Source organism: Colius striatus, chromosome Z (genome assembly GCF_028858725.1).
Source record: "Colius striatus isolate bColStr4 chromosome Z, bColStr4.1.hap1, whole genome shotgun sequence".
Classification (NCBI taxonomy): domain Eukaryota; kingdom Metazoa; phylum Chordata; class Aves; order Coliiformes; family Coliidae; genus Colius; species Colius striatus.
In genome coordinates this window covers 73096819-73118341 of record NC_084790.1, presented here as the reverse complement: position 1 = coordinate 73118341, position 21523 = coordinate 73096819, and the positions used below count along the sequence as shown (strand labels likewise).

Below are 21523 nucleotides of genomic sequence, written 5' to 3'. Positions count from 1 at the left end.
GGAGGGTGATTGGGAGGGCATTAAATGGGGTGGCTATGACTGTTGTAGAAACCTGAAAAATATCTTTTTCCAACAGTGCTCTCTAAAGTGTGGTAAAGGAGTACGGCATCGGACTGTGAGGTGCACCAATCCCCGCAGGAAGTGTGTTTTGTCCACAAGACCTAAAGAAACTGAAGACTGTGAGGACTATTCAAAATGCTACATTTGGAGAATGGGAGACTGGTCTAAGGTGAGGTATCCTTGATACTAGTGCCCCATAGCATAATACAGTTTGCAAGCTGAGTTCTTTGTAAGAATTACATTGTCATAAGACCAGGAGTCTCCCAGAGAAGAGAACAAAAGTGTTCCAAGAAGAAACCCAAACCCGTAGTTACACTGAGACCACTGTACAGATAAAAATCTGAAATCATAGAATCATAGAATGGTAGGGGTTGGAAGGGACCTTTAGAGATCATCTAGTCCAACCCCCCTGCAGAAAGAGTGAGATGAAACTTCAATATGGTGCAAATCTGGTACAAACTTGCTTTTGTTGGTCGGCAAGCATACAACTTCAGAAACTGCAGCTCACTTCAACCTCACAGTTCGAAGATTTTGCTAGTTTGGTTTTAGAATCATATAATTGTTTTGTCTGGAAGAGACCTTTAAGGTCAACAAATCCAACCTTTGTCCTAGCCCTATAACCACTAGATGAGTTTTTCAGATTTTATTTGTGTTTCCAATAAATTACACCTTCCAGCCTTACATGAAAACTCCTTTAGCATATTAAATTTCCATGTAGACCAATTAATATCTAGGAATCAGTTGTTACTCAGTGTATTCTGAACACCGGATGTATCTGTCAGTATATTATTTCCTTGTCATATAAGTTTTGCTTTCAGTGAAGGACATAAGCATAGATCAAACTATAACACAAAATGTTGGTTAGATCTGTGATTAAGTTATTGAACCTTGAACTTCATCTGGTACAGTATTGAAAATCCCAGACATACTGAAATTCTGAAATGGAACCTTGTCAAAGTTTACTCTTGCCATATCACAGACCACACTTTAGCAGAAAGAATTTAACCTTTTTTAATTTTTTTTTATTTGCTTGTCTTCAGATCTTTACACTCAACACTTCTGCTTTCAGTGCCTAACATTGCAGCGGTTTTTAACTTGCTTGTATGGAGAAGTATTTAATGTATTTTTAGTTGACTTTCATGTGATGTAACAGCTGGAAACATGGACTAAAGCCAGCAGTGTATGACTAGCCAGCCTTCCAAGAATTAGCTGCAAGTACTCTGTAGGCAACTAGTATTTCACAGAATTCTGCTTGGGAGCTCCCATTTTATGAAGATGGGGTACAAATCATCACTATCACATTGGTACTTATTCCACTACGTTTAGTTTTTCTACATTTAAAAGATAAAGGATAGTGCCAAATGTTTGGGGTTTTTTTATGGTGGCAACCATTTAAAATATTTGGAAACATTTTGGAACACCCTCACAAAAAAAAAGAAGATAACCCTCTCACCTTAGTTGCTTTAAAAGCACGAAGTATTGTAACCATTAATTTTTTAAATACCAGAAGTAACTAACCTTCAGTAGCAGGGTTACCTTTATAATAAGGTGTTTTTGGCAGTAAAGTCTAGTGTTTGCATTTTCATACCATAGAACTGCAGAAAAAAAAAATTGCATAATTTAGCACTGGCATCAGCAGGGAGTAACCTGGAGAAATGACCATCTGCTTTATTAGTTGAAACAGTCATTCAAATCAGCGTTGCTGAGGCTATGTGGGGATGCTCACTTACACTGTGTTCCCGGTGCCCTCTAGAGAAAAGAAGTACTTTTCATAAACATCCATGTCATAGATGAATGTACAAGAACTTCTTCCTGTTTAAAATTTACTGGCATATGTTCTGCTTTCCTCCTATAGTCAAAGCTGTAACAGTCACCTAAATTGTACTTTAAACTTCAAAATTAGGAGATGAGGAAATATTTCACATGGAATTGTCAAAACCTTTTGAACAGTTAATGCACAGCCTGACTGTGACTTGTGCAGCTGAGATTTTCCAAGATTTATACCAAAAAATAGATCTCTACAATTTAAAATGCACTTGAATTTCCTTTTTTTTTTTTTTCCCCTCTATTACTGTTCTGTTCCATTGCTACAGTACATAGCAACATGAAGTCATGGCATACATGTTCATCTTTCTGCAATGGGGGGAAAAAATGGAAAGCTCAGATAAATGTTAATCTTGCTCTCTGCTTGTTTCTAACTCAGAGGTTTGGTGCAGCTGTCCGTGTTTGCTGTTTTTACTCTTTGAGATTGTTGTTGACATTGACAGAAGGCTGTTCCTTTGAGTAGAGCCAAGTTCCTCCAAGCCAATGCCAAGGCTTGGCTTGAAAAATTTAAATGACACTTCTAACACATTAAAACAAGAGGATAATGTGATCCTTATTGGCTTTTTTGCTCCCTTTGAACTCCTAAGGCATAATTTTAAATGAAGCTGAAATTGCACTGTTACTGAAAAGATGTAATGGAGTTATTTTGAGATTAAATAATTCTTCTGCTCAGTGTTTTAACAGTAATGCCAAGATCAAAGACAACCAAAATGGCAAGTTCTGATTTGTCAATAAACACATCAATCTTTCTAACCCCCTGACTTAATTTAAAAGTATGCTATATAACCTGGCCTGGATGCAGCATTAAACTCCATAATGGCTCTTAAGTTGGCAAGGTGGTCAATACACTAAACATTGCTGTTCTTAACATAAGTTGAGTTCTGTGCCTCCCTCTTGAGGAAACTTACCATTGTGAGAAAGTAAAGAATTGAGCTTCTGGAGCCAGCATGTAGCAACATTACCAATTATATTATCTCTTCCTAGTGAATTTCATCTTTGGAACACAATGCTTGTAGTACAATGCAGTGCAATGTAAAAGCTACATTCAGCTGAGGAAAGCTCATAGCTACTGTAGACCCAGTTAGGCCAAGGTGTAGCTCAGGCTTGTTAGCAGCAGCATCCTTTGCTAAGCTACCCATTGCTGCCCATTTCAAGGATGTACAAGGACAAGGTCACGCCCAGCAGGATTAATCATGTAAAAGATAAACAAGTAGATAGGAGAGAGTTGAAATGTAATGCATGTGGACTGCATGTTTACACATCTGCTTGGCTTCGTAGAAAATTTCACATTGTTGTAGAAGTCATTTTCCTAAAAATACTTAAATGTCAGCAGCATGGTCCTAGGGTATTAGGGTACAGGTCGAGGGTATTTTATGTCAGCAACTGTGTGATTTGGGTGGTTTTTTGCTATTATCTAGAATCTTCATGACATTGGTGGAATAAATGAAGCATGAGAGGCCAGATAAATTTCAGTAGGAGAGTAGTTTTGAAAATATCAATGAAAAGCTTCAGATTTATATGAAATTATAGCAGAAATTTGGGAGAAATTCAGCAGAGACTAATAGGATCAAACCACTGGACAACAGAGTAGAATTTAGGAGCAAATATTTGTATGATGAAGTATAAAGTATGTGTGTATAGAAGGCCATAGAAAATAATATAGTATACGTTCACAAAAGACATTTGGCTATGGAATCTGGAAAGAGGATGTGTTCAGTACAAACTAAAGAAGAGGCAGCAGCAGAATTTCTAAATAATATCTTTATGTTTGACCAGAAAAGCAGACAAGGCAAATGTGACAACTAAGATAATGGTCCTAATGGTTGGAATGGAGTTCACTTTGTCTGTAGCTTGAAGAAGTGAGAATGGGAAACAAAGGTTAATCTGCTAGATTTTTTCCAGTGAGTCTGAAAGGACATCTGAAGCAACTACTTGTTTTTTACCCTAATGAGTCTCAGAATTCGTGGCCTATTCCAAATTATTCATTAAAAGCTGTACATGCAGTGCCCTCTAGAAAGTGTGTCTGTGTGTATATCAGGCAGGAAGTCAAGCCTCCAGCTGTTGAGTGGAGACAGAGTAAACCCAGCAGGTCACAGAGAGATCTCCCAATTGAGTGGTACAAAAAGCAGCTGTCAGTGATGAGGATTAGGATTTCTTCTCTTCTATCCCAATGAAGAACATGTGAAAATGGAAAGAGGATAAAACCCAAATTCTTTTTTTGCCAACTATTCAACAGCATGGGACTTTCAACCTTTAAACTGTGTGCTTAAACATTTAAACAAACTCTAAATTTCCAGAGCAAATAAACTCAACTGATTTTGTCCCTTTGCATTAAAAAAAAAAAAAAAGAATTTGGATAATATTAATGTTCCAGTTTTACTGACAAGGTAGTTAGCCTTGATTTTATTCTTTGGATCTCCATCCAAACCTGTTAGCTCTTTTAGATTCAGAGAATGAAAGAATGCTGGTGGTGAATCAAAATATGACACTGTTAATAGATTTATGGACAAAGAAACTGTAACTTTTGTGAAATAATAGAAGTCAAAATAATACTGACATCACATTAATAACTTTTATAATTACTTAATTACACAGCTAGATTTCTCCAAATGAGATATGTCTTTGTTTCAGAAATGAAGTCTGAGCAAATCATATGGAAGGTGTCAATATAATGAAATGATAGTGGGGAGGATTCTGTATGTTTCTAATCAGTCCTGTAATATTGGCATCATTTGTTTCAGATAAAGATTTTTATAGATGAATGTACTGTATTATTTTGCTTGGAATAGATGGAATGTCAAGTTAAAAAAAAGAACAAGACCACACAGTAATAGGCAAAAGCACTGATAGGACTGGAAAGTAGATTTTAAAAGTAGACATTACTCATTTTGCACACATACAAAATCATATATAAATGAAAAATTCTGGTGTCTGTGTCACACTTAGTCTACTGAGATATGTTTGCAAGTTTTCTTCTGCAAGCCTCTTTCAGCTAGGCAAAGTTTTTGGGAATGCCAAACTGGAATAAAAAAAGTAGTTTTGGATAGATGTTGACTTTTCTCTTGAATTACAGTATCTGTAACTGAGGTTATATTAAAAAATTAAAATTAAAAAATTATGATGCATCAGTCATTCTCATCAGGATTGAGCTTTGCTAGGTCTCACAGAAAGAAAAACAAAGCGAGAACAAAGAAAAAAGAAACTCACAGTTCATGATGAAAGATGCTTGCAGTCTTATCTGACAGGTGATTTGGTAGGAGGAGACTACATAATCAAATAGATAATGAAAGGGGAAAAAAAAGGCATTTTAAATCCACGTGATAACAGCTACTCTTTTTTTCCTGTACATCCTAGTAGAAGGTTTCAAGCAGAAGACAAAGCCTTTAACATTTATTTTTAACAGTTCTCTTTAAGAAGTAAATGAGTGAGTGACCTTCTTATGAAGGTGTAATGGTGGTATAATGTAAAAAATGCAACGTAACAAATGAAAAAAATACAACCCTTACAGCTAGATGAAGATACTTGGAAGATGTCGACATGTAGCAGAGGCAAATACAGCTTCATGTTTAAGAAGGTCAGTACAGTCACAGCCTTGTTGCATGATGTACAGGATACTGCAGGGTGTCATCTGAAGGAGTGGTATGAAGAAAGGCAATTCATTTACACAGCCACTATTGTTACCTGTCTGAGAAAGAAAAGGATAATATTGACGAGCTCAGCAACTGTATGAAATGCCTTTGGACTGCTGGTTTTAGAGTCGTTTTTGGGGTCATATGCTGAGATGCATAGTAGGGACTCAAGTCAGTAGTGAAAAAAATTACTTCTAAGTCACCTCCATAAACATTCACAGTTTGAGGAATTCTAGGAAATTCCAAAAGAAAAGGAGACATGAAATACACCTGAACAAGCTGGGTTTTCCTTACTCCCTGGTAGCAGAAGTAAAATGGTAAAAATGCTTCTAAAATAGATAATTGAGAACTTTCCAAAAACATAACTTTTTCATTCACAAATGCCCAACAATATTTCAGAACTAAAAATTGTAACTATTAATATGCAGACTTTGAATCTTTGGTCAGCTTTACAAATTTTCTGACAGTGTGGCTGTTTGGCAGCCTGAAAAGTGTTGATATTTTCTGTTGACATTAATTACCCTTTTCAACTGTGATGAACAAAATTTTAATCTGGAGTCCAAAAACTACAACTTTTTTTTTTCCATTTAAAAAATTGTCTTTTAGAATGGTAACAATATTTTTCAAGCATTATTTAAAATTAAAAATTAGTTACTTCAGCTCCCAAAAGTGAAGCTGAGGTGTGTTTCATGAGAAGTGGATTAATCAAACAAGATAATATCAACGGGATAAATTCTTGGAATGGCTTTGTTTGAACCATCTAGGTGACAGACTCCTTTAAATTTTAGAGAGTAGTACAAAGGTTTAGGAGAAAGTTTGTTTACAATGCTAAGATTCAGGCAAAAAATTTGTTTAAGATGCTTACTGCCATGGCATTTACTGATCATCTCCACATGAAGAAAAACGTACATTTCCATTTATATAGCAACAATAAACTTTCATACTAAATCTTATTTTTTTTAAAGTGAGGATTACCTTCAAGGGAAAAATTAATAGAATTAAAAACTAGAAAACTGTTGTTGGGAAAAGGCCTCCACACCTTGGCTGTAATTATTAGAGGCAGAAGTACAAGTATGATGCCTTTGGATAACTATTAAGTGTTTCTACTCCAGAGAAGGCAACAGGAACCCACTTGCTTAAGCTTAGGCTTACTCAGTGCTGTTTTTCAACATTTGGACATCGTATCTCTTGGAGCAAACAAGCCAGGCAAAGGAAACAAGTTCACTGAGCAGGAGATCTGTCATGCAGCTACAAAGGCAGAGGTCACAGAGGAGAGCAGTAGCAGTTTCCCATCACCTCCTTTGCTCTTGTCTTCTTTTAGTGTGGTCTAGATCTGTTACCAAAACTTTTCTGGTCATGAGCCTTACAGGGCCAGGCCAGGCATTACTGCTGCAGGGGCCTTATATATGCACACACACAGGTATAGATTTAAATAAAGAAAAATATTCTTGGGAATTGCTGAAAGGAAGCGATATCCTATATCCAGGACTTTGCTCTGAGCTTTCCAGAAATGCATAGCAATTTTTTTTGAGGGCAGCCAAGATCTTTAAATAGTGAATCTTTTGAAGGGGTGATGCATAATTCAGCAGGTAGAGAAACTGTGGTTTGCCAAGGAAATTTTTACTCTAACATTCAGCTACACAACTATTACAATGCACAACTTTCTAGCCCAACTAACAAGATTCATATCCCAGAGTAGTCTTCTGAATAAGAGTGGTAACATTCCATGTCTTTGTGCTGACACTATTTCTTGCTCAATCAGGCTCGGTCAAAAGAGATTATTCTCAATAAGTTTCTGTAAGATAGAGACTATGCTGACCATCAGAATTACAATGTCCCAGGGAGCTGTGCTGAACTTCTGTGCCAAAAATACCATCATGTAACATCACAAGTAAGTAAGAAAGAGAAGAGCTAATACATTGGAAATAGCAATGGATGACAGAGGGACGACAAGACAAACCAAAGTAGCAACTTCTAGTTTATCTTTTCAGAATTTCACTTAACTGAAATGAATATGTTGTGTACATACAGCTCATTCTACTTAAGGATCTCCAATATCTTTACAAAAACTGGGTATGTACCAGAGTCTAGATTGTAACACTCTCTCAGTGTACAAAGTGGAAGACACTACAGTTTGTCTGACTTTTCATGGCTAGTCCCACAGTTTGGAGAACACCAATCCCCTGACATTTTGAATCACATACTTTGTTCTTTCTTTTGAGCATAGGTTTTTGATGCAAAGATCATTGTTTTAATTTCTCTCTTACTATTCTTTATTGCTTTTTCTTAGCGATACACATTGAGCAAATCCTATTATCAGTCTGTTCATGATAATGCCTAGATCTTTACTCTGATAGCTGACGAGTCATTCCAAAGCTATCAACGTGTGCAGGAAAATTAAATTGCCCAGTCCAGTGCTGAGATTCAGTCCAGTGAAGCCACCAGTGGGCCAGTTTTTTTGCCTGGTGTATCTCCATTTCTAACATCATCTCTCCTGCTTTCCAAATTTTCCTCAACATGTCTGACTGTATCATCTGCCAACATGTAACTCATTTAACCAATTCACTTGGGTTCTCTTGGAATTTACATAATCCTTTTGCTCCTATGGGATCTAATTGATTTATGTGTGCCAGAAAGCTATTTTCTTTCATGCTTTTTTTTTTCTGTCTTTCCTGCAATTAATGTAGATAATGCTACTTCAAGTGTTCATTCTTGTGATAAACTTGATCTTCTCTGAGATCCTCATTTTGCCACAGAAGTATTTATTGTTGTTTATTTTTTTCTTATTTTGTTTTAATTTGTGTGATTTTCACTTTTCACTATTTCCTGGTAGCATGTAATTAGTTAGAAGCTGAATATGCTTTAAAAGTATAATTAATAACAAATTATTGAAAATTCCTACCAGTTTAAAAGAATCACAGGCAATATTATGTATTTTAAAATCTCATTAAAAATATTTACTTTTTTGCTTTATCTGACCTGTTTCAGGCTGTTGTTCATAGATTTAGATTTTATCTCCAGAGTTCCCTCATCTAGTCTTTGCTGCAAATATTTCCAATAATGCTGACATAAAACAGAGTTCACTCAAATGGGATTATCATCCTTTGGTAAGTTTATCACAAGATCACAACAACTCAGGTCGACATTGTCTATTGTTTTGTCCTCTGACAGTTCATTTGGGCCAGTCACGCTTTTGGATGACCTCACCAGATGTCATGAAAGTGTTACACTTAAATACAGTGTTCATACTAGTAAGGGAGTCAGAATAATTTGTTGGAAAACAATTTTCTTTCAATGAAAAATGTGTTTAGAGGTGTTGAAAATTAACCAGTGGAAGTTTTATTGTTAGTTATCTTTCTACTTCATATTCTGCTTTTTTTTAAAATGTTTTTATGTTAAAAGTAGTGACCCATATGTGAGATTATGGTATTTCAGCTTAAAAAAAAAAAAAAAGCCTTTTTTTTTCCTCACACTGAATCACAGAATGGTAGGGTTGCAAGAGACTTCTAAAGATCAAGTAGTCCAACCCCTGCTAAAGGAGGTTCACCTAGATCAGGTCACAACAGGAATGTGTGAACTTCTCAAGAAGGAGACTCCACACCCTACCTGGGCAGCCTGTGCCAAGGCTCCCTCACCCTCACAGGAAAAAACATTTCTCTTAAGTGGAACTTACTGTGTTCCACCTTTTTTCCATTACCCCTTGTCCTATCACTGGAAACTACAGAAAAAAATGTTGCCCCATCCTCTTGACAGACATCTTTCAAATTTTTTTAAATTATGTTTTTTGGAAGGGACCTTAAGAGATCATCTAGTCCAACCCCCCTGCTCAGGCAGGTCAACCTAGATCAGGTCACATAGGAACATGTCCAGGTGGGTCTTGAAGACCTCCAAAGAAGGACATTCCACAACCCCTCTGGGCAGCCTGTGCCAGGGCTCCCTCACCTGAACAGTAAAATAGTTTTTTCTTATATTTAAGTGGAACTTCTTGTGTTCCAGCTTCATCCCATTACCCCTTGTCCTGTTGCTAGCTACTACAGAAAAAAGGAATGCCTCAACCTCCTGACACCCACCCTTTAGATATTTGTAAGTATTAATAAGATCTCCTCTCAGTCATTCTTTTTTAGACTAAACAGCCCCAGTTCCCACAGCCTTTCCTTGTATGAAAGGTATTCCAGTCCCGTGATCATCTTGGTGGCCCTGTGCTGGACTCTGTACAGAAGTTCTCTGTCCCTCTTGAGCTGAGGAGCCCAGAACTGGACACAGGACTCTAGGTGAGGCCTCAGCAGGGCAGAGTAGAGGGGGAGAAGAACCTCCCTTGACCTGCTGGCCACACTCTTCTTGATGCATCCCAGAATGCTATTGGGCTTCTTGGCCACGAGGGCACATTGCTGGCTCATGTTCAGTTTATTATCAGTCAGGACTCCCAGGTCTCTCTCTGCAGAGCTGCTTTCCAGCAGTTCGGCCCCCAACTTGTTCTGTTGCATTAAGAAATACAATTTACAGAACTGGGAAAAAGAAAATAAGGCTTCATATCACTGAGAAACATAGAAAGAATTTTATGTTTGCCCTATAAATCTATAAGTTGTAATGTATTCAATCAATTTAGAGGATATACCACATTTAAGCTTAAGCAAGCCTACACATTTTCCTGGGCACTTTTACCTTTTAAAAAAAAGAGAGAATATGATGCTGAAATTGTTTACTTGAATTTTGGACCAATTGCAATTTTTTGTTTGTAGAAAAGTCAAGCTTGCCCTGCAATTAAAAAAATGTTCTTTGAGGGTAGATGCATTATGAATAAGTCCAGACATTGCTACTTTGTAGTGCAGAATACTGCAGGCATTTGTCAGCATTTACTAACTTATTTTTGGTTAAATCTGTCGGCATTCTCTCAATATACTCTCAAAAATATTGTTTCTAAGGTCCTAAATAAGAATAAATAACTGATTTTTCGGGTGGAGGCATACTTAAAATAGTCTTACAGCTTCAATTGTTCTTGTGTTAAATGTAGTTCTGTAGGAAGTATAAACAGAAAATCAAATGTGATGTGAAAATAAAGTATGTATGGAGCATATAGAGAATTTTTTTATATCTATCTGGCTTTTTATATCTCTTACAGTATTACAGGTTTTGTCCATACTTTGACACAGATGATTAATTATGAGAGAAAAATGCTGATACCTTCCTTGATCTGGGAGGAAAATGAGAAGCTGTAATACAGTCTGTTGTTTCTATGGATCTGGACTCCAGGTTGTCATACATGGAATTTTTGCAGCTTAATGCTAAAGTTTAGTCTTCACTTTGAAGTTTTTAGGAACTTTTACCTTAGATTTGGTTTTGTTGTTTTTTAAATAGTGCAATCATAATCAGATTTATGTCTATGGAGGAAAGGAAAATCTTTTTAAAAAGGTTTTTAAGTTGATATAAAGCTGGTGGGAGGTTCCACCAAAAAAAAAAAAAATCAAACCCTACATTTCCAGTCTTTCTCCAGAGGGATCCAAATCTATCTTGTGTGCCACATTAGAAAGCTCTTTAAAGTTGAAGGATCTTCTATCTGTGTTTTGCATAGTCCAGTGAGAAGGATATTGTGATGTCAGCCTTCCCTTAGGTTCAGGTGATTCTTGTGCCAGCAGGACTTCTTTTAGTGGGCTTCCTAAATGAACTAACAAAAAACCTAGTTTCATTGGGACAGTCAAGATTTTTAAATTATTGAGTTGCTGTTTTTCATTAGTTCTTCCAAGAAAGCAGCTGAGGAACTGAACCTAGCTTAAAAATATAGACAGAATTTGCAACTTCCACGCTGAGTCCAGCAGGCCTGTTAAGACTGAAGCCTATCAAACCCCAATATTGATTCAGAGAAGGAAGAAAAAGATATTTGGGTTTTGTTGTTTCGTTAATAATCATATTGCACTAAATTCTGTATGCTCTTCCTCAACTAAAGTTGACTGTAAAGAAGACAGTTTCTTATCATCCACCAAACTGAATTGTGGGAAGGTGAAAATGAGCTGTTTGTTTATTTATTTATTATAAGAAAAATCCAGATTTTTGAGATGAAGTGATGGGGATTTCCTCTTTAGGAATGCTACCTCCAGCCTAACTTATCAAAGGTCAATTGGGCTCCATCTGTCTTACTTTAAAACCCTGTTTCTTTTGAACAATTATCCACTGCTAATTCTTACTCCAGTAAGAACTAGAAAGAAAAATCGTGAAGGAAAAAGAAGGGGGAAAAAAAAAGGAAAGAAAAATAACAAGAAAATAAATTAAGACAATTCAAACATGCTAAACTTAAAAGATACCAATAGCAGAATTTTTTCAGCTAAACTTAGCACAAGTCCTGAATTTTAATCTTGGCATTCACATACTGAGGTGTTGGGTGTGTCAGAAATGAGAGGCAGAAAGTCCTTCCTGGAAATCATGCATGGGACAACTCAAACTCCATCTTCTGTTTAGATCTATTACTCTCTCTTTGTAATTATTAGTTCCATTGTTTGCAAAGGCCTATATTAAAGGAAAAGCGCCAATAAACTGCAAATTACTGGTTTTACTTAGGTAACCTTTTAAGAATATTGCTAAACTCAGTGTAAAGAATTTGTTCAAAACAAATACACTATTTTATCTACTACCTGCCTTCACAAGCAGACTGCATAAAAACACAAGATACACAAAGACATTGCAAGCATGTCACCAAAACCAAATATTGTTTGCTAATGTCTGATTGCTTGCTATCCTTGTTTCACACTCACTTTATGAATAGGTTGAAAGTGCTTAAATGCTGGAACTGATGAACTTATACATAAATGATTAGGAATGCTCTGCTAATAATTTCCAGTAAAACTCATCGCTGAGTTTCCTTATGAGCACATTGCTTTCCACTTCAAATGCTACTTAGACTTGTAAAAAACTGTCTTGAATGTTACATTTTTTTCTTGAAAATAAGTTGTCCAGATAGATTCTGTTGGTCACAGATAGGGCATTTTGTTGTGAACTGTGTCAGCCTCTGCAGTGATTGCCTGTTGTCTTGGCAGAAAGATGCACTTTGACTGTTACTGTCTGCCAGTGATAATTTTTCCCTTAATTTAGGAATTCCTACTTCTTACAAAGGCCAGCTGGAAGCAGCTAATGCATTACAGCACCTTCCTCAGCTGTTGGCCTTGGGAATATGTATTCTCTCCAGAATATATATCTTTGGCAGGGAACAGAAAGAAGGAATCTTGGGTAACGGGTATGCATGCCAAGTGTAAGGATTGTTATATTTAACGCCTAGGTTTCTGTCCTTGTAGTTATGTCTAAAAGTTCAGAAGTAGGACAACATTCAGAATGTGTAGATTTTATTTGAAAGAAAATAAAACTTAAGAAATTATAGCTGTTAACTGTATTTACCCAGGAATTTTTTGAAATTTTTAACAGGAATGTTTTACATGTCTTGCTGCTTGAATGGTTTTACAGTACCTTTAGGACTGTGTCCAAAATGCACATATTAACGGCCACATAAAAAAACTCTGTGTATTAGAATGTTTAGTCTAAACCTACAAACACAGTTGTCCTACGGGAATTTTTACTCATCGGCTACGTGGCCTTAAAGTATAGGTCATCTGAACAGTCAAATGTAAAATGTTATTAACTATCACAAAAATAAAGTATAGCATGTGCAAGACTGACATTTAAGAGATGTAAAGGTTAGGAAGAAGAGCTATAGGAAAGAATTCATCATTCACTAGGAATAAAAGCTCTCAGTTTAAATTCTGAGATCTGCTGAACTGATGCAAATTGCTGTGGATTGGATTGGAGTGAGTGTTCTTTATAAATTTTTTCTGTGTAAACTTTATATTAATATATATGTTTATATATAAAATCTTGGGAAAATGTGTTTATATATAAAATCTGTCAAAACAAGCAGTTTTGGTAGATAGATTGCTTCCTGATTAAATTAACTTCTTAATGTATAAAAGTGGGTTTTGGGTTTTGTAAGTTGAAAGCTTTGTTAGTTTTAAACATGAAAGCTCCAGAAGTGTACAGAAGCTCTGCAGGCTTAACTAGGTACCAGAAGTGCTATCTAAAATATGATAGCTGCAGACCCAGTGAGAGATACTTGCCTCAGGTTGAATATTTTCACTGGGAGAAATCCAAAAGGGAAGAAAGCTTAGGAGACATTTTTGAAGGAATCATCTTCAGCTGGAATGTACAGGTGCATATGCAGTAAAATGCGTATCAAAATCAGGGTTAGAGTTGATGCCCTCAGGTGGAGGTAGCTGGTTTGCAGTAGTTGAGATGTCTCAACCAGGAGTCTGATAGCCAAGCCAAGCCTATCCACACTTCTTCATCAGCAGTGGTGTCTAACTTCAGAATTAAGAAATCTACTGATTGAAAAAAGAGAAAAATAAAATATTTTTGCCATCTCTATATTATCTCACATTCAAAGTACTATGAAATAGTAGTAAACAGAGAAAACACACTTCAGGTATTCAGAAATGGCAAAAATATTTTATTTTTCTCTTTTTTCAATCAGTAGATTTCTTAATTCTGAAGTCAGACACCACTGCTGATGAAGAAGTGTGGATAGGCTTGGCTTGGCTACCCTGGTTGATTTGAAAACACTGGTGGTTTGGAAAAAACGCTCTACTTGTAGGCTGATCAAGCTAGCTTTGAAAGTTTTGGATTGCAAATCAGTATGGTAGCTCTGCCTCATCACAGTTTTTCTCAAACAACTTATAAGACTTAATAAAAGTTCTCCTTTTTATAAAGTAAGAATAAATACAAAGTTTAAAATTAGTACATTTCTGTGAAAAGGAGATAAAATGGAAGGCAAATTTACTTCCTGCTTGGTCACATATTTCCTAGATGAACTGAGACATTTTATTTTATCACCCTTTAGTATCTGTTTCTTTCTCTAAAGCTAGGATGTTAATAAGTAGATCATGCAAGACTAAAATTAAATGTTTGTAAGATGTATATGTCTTTGGATAGAAAATGAGATTGTAGCTCTTCATCATAAAGGCCAATGAGGGCTCAGTCATTAAAGGGATGGTAATTCATCAATTAAAATTTTAATGCGAAAATCTTGCCAAATTCCACATTGAAACTCTAAACCTAAACACTGATTAGCTAAGAGAGAGATCTGTCTATTTTTTTGTCCTGGTTTAGGCCCATCAGGGGACAAAAGACCATGAATAGCTTCAACTACCAAAGACCTGAGAATTGCCAAATGCCTTATGGTCCTTATGGACCTGCTTATGGTCCAAGACAAAACAGACCAGAATGCTCAGCTTGGGGAAGAAAACAGAAAATAATTTAATGCAACACCAACTAAAATATAACCATAAAACCCCAAAACATAACCAACACAAAGCAACACAGAGTGGTACAATGGTGAAGAGCACAACCAGCCGTTTAAGACCATCTTCTCCCCACTCCTCCCCTCTTCCCAGGCTCAGAGCCCTGATCCCCGTGTCTTTTTCTCCTCCCTCCCTTAAAGGCTCAAGGATGTAGGGAGTAGGGGTTTCTGTCAGTCTATTCTTGATCGCTTCTGCCCTTTGTCTCTCCTTAGGGCAGACAGGCTCTGCACCAGTCCTTCCTGCTTCTCTGCAGGGTCCCTCACACACCCAGCAGCCCTGCATGGGCCACTCTGACCTGCGTTCATCCCAAAAGCTGCAGCTCCTCTCTGCCTCTCGTGTGGGGCTGCTCTGTGGCCCACAGGCGCTCCAGCACGGCCTGTGCCATGGCCGCCTCCCCACACAGTCTCTGCCCGTCCAGGCACACTCATCCGGAGCTGCTGGTGGCTCTCAGTCCTGCCATGGCCCTCCATGGGTTGCAGAGGCACAGCTGCATTCTTGACACAGTTGCAGAGGGGTCTCTGGTCTGCCGCTCCTCCTTTCTCTCTCCTCTGACTGTGGGGCCCGCATGGTCGCCTCCGTCTTGTACTGCTCCTACACGTCCTCCCAAGCACTTCAAATTCCCATTCTTAAATAGTGATGGCAGAGGCGCCAGACTGATCCAGCCAGGCCAGACTGGGTCTTTGCAGCAACCTGCTCCCCCTGTTACCAAGCAAAAGCTACTCCTTGCTAAACCATGATATTGTTGCATACTGACTTGCAGTCATGAGAAGCTTTCAAGTCATTTGATTGATGGTGACAGTGCTGTCCTCAAAGGCACCTGTATATGTGGGTTGTTATCCATTATCAACTGGGAGATACACCACTGGAGCCCATTTTGCTAGCAGAAATCTAATTTTTCAAATCTCATTCTCCTCACCATTACTCCAGATGACTAGGTTACACATATTCATTTTAGGATAACCAATGGTTAAGGGAAACGAAATTATTTTTGGGAGAGCTTATTTACCAGATCCACATGCCTGTCCTCCTTCTCTGTCACTGAAGATACATACATACTACAAATTCACGTTAACTTTGGTCAATAAGCATGCGAATGTTGAGCTGAAGGGAAAAAATAAAGTACTGTGTGCAAAATTACTCTAAGGTCATTGTGATAAACTTTTAAAGATTATCTTCATTTTGTCACCTTCATTGTATTATCTTCATCATACTACCTTCATCTTTCCTTCATTCTTAAGTTTCGAGAGTTTTTGTAGTGTTTCCTTTTTTCTTAAGAGTTATGTGATTCAATCATCTTCCTTACTGTTCTAATAAAATATTCCAAATAGAAATGTCTCTGAAATTCTGAATAGAGGAATCCCAAAGTGACTGTAATTGTGCAGGATTAAGATCGATGTTTTGGGTGGTATTGATGAAATTTGAGTACGTATATGTGTGATTATTTGTATTTACCATGTGCATGTACTTCCTATAATGTTGGCCATTGTAGGAAGTCAGTTTGTTTTTAGCTAGAGAGGGAAATGGCAGGGAAAAGAACTGTGCTGAGAGGCTTTTTCTTACACAGTTTAAAAGCAGTATACTAAATTCAAAGTTGATGACAGACTTTTAATTTGAAAAGACTTCAGTACTAGTTGGATTTTCTCCTGTAAACAGCCTATTTGTTTGTATGTTTAGCTGCGGTTGCTATTGAGTAGAAAATTATGTGTTCATAATTCAATATCTTTGCATGTCTTGGCTCATGAAGGCTGTATCCCATTAACTTTGCAGCAAGTTCTAGTTCTTTATTGACTTTACGGAGTTGCTCTTAATACACATCACTGAGAACAGAAGCAAAATGAAGTCCAAAATCAAGTCTTCACAATGCCAATGTTTGATTTCATGAGGTTATAAGTTGAAGTATATTTTGGACCTTTTCAGTGCCTAGTGAAAACACCCTTCAAGTGTATATCCTCTTGTAGTCTTATGAGTCCAACTGACATGAATCTTACTTCTCCTGATATTTGGGTGCAAGCTGTCTATTTCTCATTTGGCATGTGTAAATTTTTCCTTCAAGTAACATTAAAATATCTCTCAAAAACACATAGATAACAAAATTAAAGGTTAAAAACCCCTTTTGTGTTTCCTACACTCAAAAATTATTTTTTCTTTGCAGAAAACTCTATTTCTTCTTCTCCATCTTGACAAAGGATGGCTGGGAAAACTTTTTTTTTGCTATAGCTCTCTTTCCTTGTCTTTCTTATTTCAATATTTTTTCACAGAATCACAGAATGGTAGGGGTTGTAATGCACCTCTAGAGATCTAGTATAACCCCTCTGCTAAAGCAGGTCCACCTAGATCAGATCACACAGGAATGTTATCAAGTGGGTTTTGAAGACCTCCAGAGAAGGAGACTTCACATCCTCCCTGGGCAGCCTGTGACAGGGCTTCCTCACCCTCACGGGAAAGAAGATTCTCCTCATGTTCAAGTGGAGCATTTAGATGTGCCTCTCAATTAAGAATGTTTTTGCAATTAAGATTTTTTAGAATAAAAATATTTTCAGGTTTATGTGGAGGGTGGTGGCATTCATTTTCAGCCAGTACTTGTATCTTTCATTGCAAGAAATTGATTACTATTTGGAGATGTCCTCTATAGTAAATTTCTCCAAAATTTAATGAAATTTGTGGGTACTTGAGTCAAAATTAGTTCCATGTCAGAGCAAATTGCCTGTGTTTTGTATACATCTGTACAGCACTAACTGATTTTTCATTCTAATGTGTTATATTATATTACTGTGGTAGAATGTTGCCACTGTTACGGTGCTCAGCTGTTTTATTATTTTCTCATTTCATTCTCAGTGGCAACAAGATGGGAATGTTGATTAAAGGCCAAATAGAATGTCCCACATTGTGTGTTTCATTTGTGGGACACGTGTGAAAGCATGAATAAGTGATGCAGACAGGAGGCATACAGTCTCACTTTTGCATTGTCAGGAATAATAGCTTAACTAAAGATACTTCTCTCTGTGAGTGTGTGAGCGTTTTCTTTTTTGCCATCACTTCATCTTTAATATTAGAGTAAATTAGGATGCAGATGCAGGAGAACAACCTCTATTGCTGCATTTTAGTTTCTACAAAATGGAGCTTGACAGCAACAGGATGCTGGAATCAATGCTTGAATAAATACTATTAATTTATTTGTGCTCTTTTTTGATTGATTTCTATTTAGCAAATGGATGGTTGAAATCTCGGATTGCTGGCAACTGAAGGAGTGGCCACTAACTTCACCTGGACTGGCATTTCACCTTCATGTTTACAGGCAAAAATGCCTTTCTAATAAATGTGTGTCTTCTCTATATTTCAGTGTTCCGTCACCTGTGGCAAAGGGATGCAGTCCCGAGTCATCCAGTGCATGCACAAGATCACAGGAAGACATGGCAATGAATGTTTTTCTTCAGAAAAGCCTGCAGCCTACAGACCCTGTCATCTCCACCCCTGCAATGAGAAAATTAATGTTAACACAATAACATCACCCAGGTTAGGTAAGCAGTCAAAATTGCACAGTCCTGCTGGAAATGTCTTTTTTAGTTCTTTCTCTATAGAGTGATGGTGATTCCCATTTGAAAACAGAAGGCTAGAACCTGGGAGATGTAAATTCCATGCAGAGACTCATCTCATCTCTGCCTCAATTTTCTAATGTGTACATCAGAGGCTGTAACTCAGAACAGTAGAGAGTTCTGTGATACAAGCGGGTAATCAACCTAAATAAAAACATGTTTATATTAGAGACATTATAGACATAATATGTATGTGTGTATGTGTGTGTGTATGTGTATATATTTGTCCACTCACTTTTAGCTAACATTTCTAAAGAAAATGCCTGATTTTCTTTACACTTGTCTGGAGTTTAAATGTCTGCAGTCTATGCTTGATGGATTAGGACATATGAAGGAAAATTGATAACATGAGGCATATTTGCTGTTTCTAGAGGAACTCAAGCCTCTGGTGGTCTTAAGGAAATTACTGCATAACTATGAAACTGTTAATTCTACTGTTGGGTTATTGGTTATGGTCTTACCATTAGCTCCCCAAAGCATACATCTGCTTCTTGAGCATGACTGGGGAGTATTCAAAGGCTGACTGTAAGACAGCATACCCTTTCCAGATGATTTTCCAGAGTCCTTGTTAAGATAAACCCTCCTGTCAAATAGATTACTCTGCATGGAAAGCAAGTCTAATATTTCACTCTGTATGTTATCCGTTCTTTAAGTCAGTGAAAGGTATTTGTCTTTGAAGTCTTTAACCCTTAAACATTTCTGAGTAGTAGCCATTGTGTTGGTTTGCTGGATGAGATGTCAGCTCTTGCTTCTGGCCCTTTCCTCATGCTATTTCCCTATTGTAAGGTTGCCCATTGTGCTTTTATCTTTCTTTGTTCAACTCATCTCTCAGAGTCAAGAGGCCATTGCTCCATCACTAGTGCTCTCCCTTTGGTGAAGTATAAGCAGCTTTGTGTCACAAAGTGAATCACAACATTTCATAGAAAAAAAAAAAAACAGCATCAAATTCATTAAAATTTGACTTAATGTGAAGTGTACCAAAAAAAAAAAAAAAAAAAAAAAAAAAGATTGGACTGCGTTTTCCCTGTAGAATGGATTATGAGCACTGATGTTAAGAATCTACAGATCAGCCTTATCCGGTAGGAGTCAGAATCCAATCTGGTAGAAACATTAACATCTCCAAAATATCCAGTGCAATGCTTCTCTTGAATTTATTTATCATTTCATCCTCCAGTTCCATTCCTATTATCCAGTATAGATCCTTTGGATCCTTGGGGGCGGGTCTAGTGGAAGCTGATGTGGATCTCTTCTATAAATATACTCTTAGTTTCTTGTTCCTTCTGTTAAAAAAGGACAGTAACTCAAATGTCCTGCGAGACTGCCTTTATTTTTTTTTTTTTTCATTTCAGTGTGTATGGTGATTTTTGGATGATACCTGTTTCCCATCACTGTTTTTCCATATTAATTCCATGTATGTGCTATAGCTTGCATAACTGAAAGTGCAAAGATTCAAATTTAGTACCAAGGTCCTTCTATGATAAGCACTGTAAGAAGCTTTTGTCAACAAAACAGGTGTATGAATTAACAGATGGCTTCACGACAAAAAAGAAAACACACATGTTTTGTACAACAGGCATACAAGAAGTCAGGCTTCTGTATCTGAATGTTTATGACCGCTAGAGAGAACTGAATAGTTACATGGGAGGAGGTAGCATAAACAGAACAATGACTTTTCAGGCTAGTGTGTTGTCAGGCTAGTGTGAAGGTGAAGACAGAATTTGGAAAGGATTCCCAAAGTTAGAGGAAGGGATTCTCAAAGTTAGAAGCAGCAACAGACTACTAATAGAGCAATTTGAATAACAAGGCAAAGATAAAATGTAAAAGATGTGAAGATAAGGACTACTAGTTTGACTTTGGCATGGAGGAGGGAGGACCCAGTGCAATGATTAGAAAGAAAGTGATACAGTCAGACAGATGTGTTGGAAGACAAATCAAAACAACACCAAACATTTTTAATGTATTTTAATGTAAAGAGGAGAGAAAAAGGTCAAGAAGGTGTGTCAGTGTTTGTGCATTTGAGAAGCTCAAAATATGATAATTAGGGCTGGGCAAGTATATTTGCCAGCATATCAGTTGGCATCGATTAAGTTTTAAGTTTTGTTTCTATAGATAAAATTTGATTACAAAAATGTACCATAGGACTTGCTAACTGCCTTTGAACCTTCTCAGAATGGCTCATAGTGTGACATCTGTAGCGTTCAAGCTAGAAACACAAAGTATTTCTGTTCGTTTTAAGAAAGAAGCCAAACAAAACTAATGGTCTAGTAGTTTATTTAAGTTAAAAAGAAAGATGATGTAAGACATCCTATAGTTTTGTTCACTTTCCATTCATTGGCAACATGGTGAAAAGCCTTGATTTCTTGAGCAAAAGCTGGCACAAAACCTTGATTTCTTGAACAAATGCTTTAATTCTTTCTCCATGCTTTAATTCCTACATTTCCCTACCTGCCTGTGATTGAAAAAAAGTCCCCTTATAGGTGTCATTTAGAATCCCATTCTGATGTGATTCAGGCAGAGGCTTCCTGTTTCTCCAATGGCATCTTCCAGCTCAGATGGAAGTTTCATCTGGAGCTAGTGCTTCATGCAGCTTGGCTGGAGCTGGCTCTGCAGCCCCCATGCAGCCCTGGCCCAGCCCCAGCCTGCCTCTTTACAGGGCAGAAAGATGGCCTCTCACAGAATCTCTCATGAGGAGACAGCAGCGTGACGTTAAACCATTTAGTTTCAATGCAACTTAATCTAATTTCTAAATTAAGCTGGCCTTGAAAAATTTTAAGGTTGAAAATATTGACCACAGGAGGACTTTTTTTGGTGTGTTTCTTGTTCTACATTCATTGTCCATTCCCTTCCCCAAATACAGTTCTGGTGTCCTTGTCACCTCTACTTCCTTCACTAATAAATGTAGTAGTAACATGTATTTTGTTGTTGTTTCACAGCTGCTTTAACGTTCAAGTGCCTGGGAGACCAGTGGCCCGTGTACTGCAGGGTGATAAGAGAGAAAAACCTCTGTCAAGACATGAGGTGGTATCAGCGGTGCTGTGAGACGTGCAGGGACTTTTATGCACAAAAAATGCAACAAAAGAGTTGA

At 37.3% G+C, this 21523-nt stretch overlaps 1 protein-coding gene across 1 annotated transcript in view; it reads left to right on the top strand.

The window, feature by feature from the left end:
* Positions 1 to 21523, top strand: part of ADAMTS19 (ADAM metallopeptidase with thrombospondin type 1 motif 19) — a 151090-nt gene extending 129567 nt beyond the window's left edge. Inside the window, exons 21-23 of the mRNA XM_062018562.1 lie at positions 77 to 229; positions 18186 to 18363; positions 21372 to 21523. Coding sequence (XP_061874546.1) covers positions 77 to 229; positions 18186 to 18363; positions 21372 to 21523 — 483 coding nt within the window. The remainder of the gene's footprint in view (positions 1 to 76; positions 230 to 18185; positions 18364 to 21371) is intronic.